General features: G+C 36.4%; 1 protein-coding gene and 1 non-coding gene across 2 annotated transcripts; one reads left to right on the forward strand and one right to left on the reverse strand.

The window, feature by feature from the left end:
- The first annotated feature begins 492 nt into the window (after positions 1 to 492).
- TRNAW-CCA (transfer RNA tryptophan (anticodon CCA)) lies at positions 493 to 564 on the forward strand. Its single transcript has one exon. It is a non-coding gene; the product is annotated as a tRNA-Trp (tRNA).
- Positions 565 to 865: 301 nt separating this feature from the next.
- Positions 866 to 3,645, reverse strand: LOC111315154 (cationic amino acid transporter 6, chloroplastic-like). Its single transcript, XM_022916740.2, has 5 exons — positions 3,053 to 3,645; positions 2,716 to 2,938; positions 2,108 to 2,438; positions 1,781 to 2,009; positions 866 to 1,576 (listed from the first exon to the last, which is right to left on the reverse strand). Exons 1-5 carry the CDS (start codon positions 3,438 to 3,440, stop codon positions 1,029 to 1,031), a joined length of 1,719 nt encoding a protein of 572 aa, XP_022772475.2. The 5' UTR covers positions 3,441 to 3,645; the 3' UTR covers positions 866 to 1,028.
- Between the last annotated feature and the right edge of the window lie 2,540 nt (positions 3,646 to 6,185).

A 6,185-nucleotide genomic window follows, 5' to 3' on the forward strand; every position in this document is an offset into this window, starting at 1 on the left:
TATAGTGTTTAAGAAGTGGCAAAATGTTGGAGTTTTAAAGTAAGATTTTAGTTCAATTAATTTATATAATTATTCTTAAAAGATAATATTTAATAGGTTTGAGTTTTGAATTTCAATATTTGTAATTTTTTTCCTTTATCATCTGTAATAAGACTCGGTATGGTACGGACTTTGGAGGATGACAGAGTGACATTTGACTAAAAGAACTAGAAAATGCGCAAGCTAGTAATGTTTTAACAGCCACTGAGCCACATGCTCGATGTAGCTTTCAACGTTTATTAGAAATAAGAATAGAGTTCACTTCACTTGATTAGGTGCTTAGATATCAAGTAAAACTCTCAAAATTCAAATATAGTGCAGTCTGTGGTAAAGGATTTCACAAATAGGAGAAAGAAATCCTGATGTCCCTTCGAGTTTCTTAACCTGTGGTGAAAATGATATAAAAGTTTATTTTTAAATAAAAATAATTCACTAGAATATTTAAGTACCGGTGGATCCGTGGCGCAATGGTAGCGCGTCTGACTCCAGATCAGAAGGTTGCGTGTTCGATTCACGTCGGGTTCAAGATCCCGATCCTATACGGTCCAAAATTTTTCCTTTTCTTGATCGTTTGCTATGTTTTGCTTGTCCGTTTCAAAATAAAGCATCAAAGACTCAGTCATAATGAATACGGAAGAATACATTTCTTTACACGGACACCCAATATATATATATATATATATATCTTTATCCTTTCACCAATCGAAGTGGGCAAAGAAATACCTGAAAAAGATGTATTTTGCGTCAGATCCCACTAAGCCAAAAAAAAAAAAAAAAATCAGTATCTTGAACAATACAAACAGATTACAAACTTTATGGGACCCACTATAATAATATTTTTCTTATCATTGAAAATTCTATGGTTTTCAGTACAATCTTTTGTGGTTAAATTTTGGACATAGAAAAAGAAAAAGAATAGTAATTAATAGAAAATAGGAAGACAATGAGAGGAATAGCTTGATTTTCTAATTTAGATTGAACTTGAATTGTTAAACATCTAGCTTGGTTGGTTGGAAAGATGGGTTTGGCACTTCATGAACAGCCATCTCCATCTCCATCTCTTCTGCTTCAAAAGTTGAGTGAACTCCATATAATACATAGAATACAGTTATCAAGCATGCCCATATAGCAAATCTTTGGAATGAGAGCATCTTTAGAGTGCTAGTAAGGAAGACATTAAGGAAAATGGATATGGCAGCTGGCCAAGGCATGAATGGCACTGACCATTCACTAGGCTGACCAAGGCAAGGGACCTTGAACTGGAAGAAGGCTGTAATGGTAATCATGATCCCACCAAATAGAGGTAAACCCCACCATTGCTGTTTCAGTTTCCATGAAATTGAGAAGCCTATTGCACTTGTCGTAAGGAGGAAGAGGAAGGACAGTGTCCGGAAAGGTGGATTTTTGCTTGTTATCACATATTTCCGATAGATTAGAGCATTGGCCACCAGATAGAACACCAACAGTGTGCCGATGGAGATCATCTCAATCACTATGTCCAGGTCTGTGAAAAGTGCTATTGATGCTGTGCAAAGCCCTACATCAGGGGGACAGATCAGTTCCCTTTATTATTATTTTTTTCTTCTTATTCTTAAAATTACTTCTATTGTGAATAATCCCTCTTTTATGTATTCCTTTTTTCAAGTTGATGTGCTAGGCTATAAAAGAACGCAGTAATGACCTTTCTGAAGTGTGATACCAGGTTCATGAAGAAGTAAAGAACTGGGAAAAATTCACATACCCAAAAAGAGTGTGGCATTCAATGGGGTGCCTGTTGAAGGATGCACCTTAGCTAGCCAGGATGGCACTAATCTGGCCCTTCCTATAACACAGAGGTACCTGGCTTGGCCTAACATGGCAACCAAGAGAGAAGCTACTATTCCCAAGCTTGCTCCTGCCCCAACAACATTCCCCGCCCACCTCCAACCAATTTTTTGGAAAGCCATTGAATACGATGCATTTTTAGCTATCTGTAGAAGATAATATGAAATATATCAAGATCGTTCCACTAAGAAAAACTTTATTCTTTTTCAGGATCATTTGGTTTGATCAAGTTTAGATGATTGACCTGATTGTAAGGAACCATCATACACAAAGCCAAGGCCATGAGACAGTAAAGTGCCGAGACAATGAGAACAGAACCGACGATCCCCACTGGAAGGCTTACAGGAGGGTTTTGGGTCTCTTCAGCCAAGGTTGAAACTGAGTCATAGCCTATGTAGCTGAAGTAAACTATAGCTGCTCCATCAAGCACACCTTTAATACCATTAGGAGCTAGCCCTCCCGGCTTCACCAAGTTATCCACTTTCCCATTGCAGAAACCCACGATTATTATAAATCCAAAGAAAATAACATGAAAGATTGTCATAAGAAGGTTCAAGATCGAGCTTTCCTTTGTACTGCAATCCCCATAAAAAAAAATCCATCACTTTCAAAATCCACTGAAAAAACTATAACTATTTTTTTCTTTGTCTTCAACAACAATGAATAGAAAAAATCCAATTATCAAACTATTAATAAACAGATAACTAAAATAAATGCCCCACTTCACTCACTTTCTTGTTAAAGAAACATGTAGCTACAAAAAACTGCCTGCCATAAGATTAATAGAAATTGTAACAAAGCAATATTTAAGAATTTCGAAGTACACATCGAAAAGGTAGCAAGAGATCAAACCTATGGCATAGACAGAGAGTGAGAAGAAGAACAAGAGCAACAGCAGTGAAATCCAAGTTGTTATAGCCTTCTAGCAATCCATGAACTTCAACTCTCCAAGAGTTGGAATCACTTACTCCAAAGGCTGAGCATAAATACTCTGTAAAACTTCTTGCCACCGCGGCGTTTGATAACACATACTCCATTAGTATGTTTGCCCCAGCAAAATAGCCCACAAATTCTCCTACACCATTCCAAAACAAAGAATGGAAATGGAGAAGTTGATATCTATTGCTATATTGTGTAATCATTTGTCAAGAAATGGAGAAAAGAAGAGATATAATGTAATGACATATACCGAAAGTCACTCTCAGGTAACTGAAGGCACCGCCAGCAACCGGAATCTGGACTGAAAATTCAGTGTAACATAAAGAAGAGAGAAGTGCTGATATTCCAGCAATGATATAGGATATGAAGACTGAAGGACCAGAATTATTGCGGGCTACAGGGCCAGTGGTGACAAAAACACCAACACCAAGCATTCCACCTATACCTAGAGCTACTAAATCATACCACGTAAGTTTCCTCTTCATATCAGCACCAGATCTTAGCCTCACTTGGTCAAGTTCTTGGTCTGGGGTCCATGTTGCTAGCATTCTCTTTCTAAGCCTATGAGGGGTTTCGCAAAGAGAATGGACATAGTTGAAGAAGAAAGCTTTGTTGTGTGTGGATTGAATGGTTGCCATGGTTGATGTTTGTGAAGGAAATGACTGTTTTGTGGCTTTCCATGAGAAGTTCGAGTTGAGGGTTTAAATATCCATTTAGGGGAGAGAGAGAGAAAGGATATATTGACTATATAGATTCTTTTTTCTAAAGTTTGATGGAGAACCACATTAGTGTCCCTTAGCTTTATTGAAAATACCTAGTTGTTCCTTGAGTGTATTCAGACTGACAATTATACCCTTTAATCTCTCTCCTACACAAACAGCTTTTTATAGACCCAAGACTCCAAACGGTTCTTCTATTATAGAAGCATGCAAAGAAAAAAGCTAGAAAAAGGCCTAGCCATTTTGGAAACAAGTTTTGTAAGAGGAATAACTATATGTGAGGAGAGACATTGACCTAATCTTTTGGAATTTCCTCACCTGAAACTTTCAACAGATGTGACAAGCATCCCCATAAACTTTGTTAAAGCAACTAAAGATTGCTTCACCATCAGTCTCAAGAATAATTGGACTAATTGATTCCTCAACAGAACATCACGGTTGCCGCAGATACGGCAGTGTAAAAAATGCCTTCTTCCAGAAAATCTTGAAATTTATGTGTAACACGTGTATGTGCACTAAAACACCGATTGATTTTACCACAACTGTGACCAGTACTGACTATTTGGTCTGATGTGTGATTAATTCAAGGATGACATTCAATCCAAGTTTATATATATATATATATATATAATTTTGCATTGAAAGTTCTGCTTAAAAGTGAGAACAGTTGACAGTGGTCTTGGAATATGTTGAATAATGTCAAAACTTCTATGATTTCATCACCTTTTAGAAATTGATATCAGATTGAGTAGCATTAGAAAGCCTCTTTAACAGCTTGGCTAGGTTAATATTAGAGTTGAGTATCGATCATGTGGCCAAGTAATATGCATTACAATTGGTAAATCTTGTCCCGCCACTCGGAAGATTCGCATCAGGTGTTGTGAAAACTTTTTCTTCCTTTTCTCATTGAGAAATAACGCTTTCGGCGCTTCATGTAACTATACTTCTATGGCTGTTCAGTCTTGTATGTCTTTTTAATCCAACAGCTAGGCTATGCAACGGATTACAATCCTTTCCTTTTCCTTGTTCGGCCGTAAACCCCTCATTGCCTGTTAAAAGTATAATTCAAGCTCAGGTCCTTAGTTCATCATTACGTGTGCTTTCGCAACTAATTCTGAACTCTAAAGCACACAAATGTTTGATATGAGCAAGGAATGAAACAGATAATGCAATAAGTAATTAATAACTTAAGCATCTCGAATATATCATTTGCCAACCTTCTGAGCTATCAAGATTTGGTTTGATCTTCCTGAAGAATGTGCCTTTTTTTTTTTTTTCAATCTAATGAATTCATAGAGCTCTATAGAGTATATACCTGTTTTGCCTTTCTATATTCTTTACCCCATCTAAATAAGCTGGGGTTTCAGCCTATCCCACATTTCACAACTTGATTTGTGGATAAGCCTTTTGAATAAACCAAAGACTCACCCCATATCTCAAATTGTGGGAATTCGCTTAAGATCATCACATTCAATCCTATAGATAAGACTCCAAGATATTGCATAAGCAACATGGAAGAGCTAAAAAATGGGTGGAAATCGGTTGTGACTGTTAATATTTGAGATAGAAAACTAGATTTTTGTATTAAAACACAAGGGGGGAGGTGGTCTCCAAGCAAGCTTATCCGAGAGCTTTCTGCCCTTTTTTTTTTTTTTTTTCCCCTTTTCTTATCTGTCCTCAAGAATAATTATCAAGTCAAAAGTGATCCCTTCATCGTTGGCATGAACAAAAGCCAATATTCTGGCAAAATCAAAAAAATTAAAGAGAAAAGCCCTTCTTGATAAAGTTTTCAAAGCTCCAATCCAATCATCATAGCACCTGCGTATAAACAACTAAGTTATCGATAACAACAGAACTTATTTCTTGATTTTAAAAGCATCCATTGCTAACGAAATTTTATGTTGATGATTAAGCAGTCCTTGGTCCTCTACGCGTCACACAAGTCGCAATGGGACACAGCTATTTGCCTGTATTGGACTGTTTATAGGTCAACATCTACGTGGATTCTTGTGGAGGAGAAGCTGTAAGAGTACCCCACTTGGAATTATCCAGAGTATAGCTAGGCTTCAAGTGGTTATCTAAATATACTAATTATTAGGATTCAAAGTGAAATAATAAGGCATGAAGTGGATATTGTCTGTATAAAACCAAAATGATCAAGAATGCAATTAGAAACCAATTATAAATTCCAGATGTTCATTGAGAGTAGTATGTGTACTAATTCCTTGTCTAATTAATCCTACTCCATTGATATGCCTCCTGTCATAAATTGCTTCACAAATTGAAGCAACTTCAACAAAGACTTCTAGTGAAGACTGAAAACTGACCGAACAGTATTGAAACAAGGTCTCCCATACAACCAATGCTTAATTACATGGTTAGTGGTCGTATATTTCCTCTACAAAGATGCTTTAGATTCAGTTCAAATTCTATTCCGCTATTGAACTATGAAGGGAAAAAGAAAAAGAATAGGATAAACTCCCCCTCTCAAATCTCAATCTTCAAAACAAAACCCTAGTGGAGGAAATGTTTGAATTTTGCAATATATATATATATATATTATAATTTCTTGATCAGTCTGATAAAACTCCTATTTGAAGCTGCTTTAAAAAAAAGGGAAAAAAAATCTCGATCATTGCAAAAATCCATCTATCACAATCCTTG

The sequence above is a fragment of the Durio zibethinus genome, chromosome 9, assembly GCF_047325235.1.
Source record: "Durio zibethinus cultivar Kanyao isolate XHJ-2024 chromosome 9, ASM4732523v1, whole genome shotgun sequence".
Classification (NCBI taxonomy): Eukaryota; Viridiplantae; Streptophyta; class Magnoliopsida; order Malvales; family Malvaceae; genus Durio; species Durio zibethinus.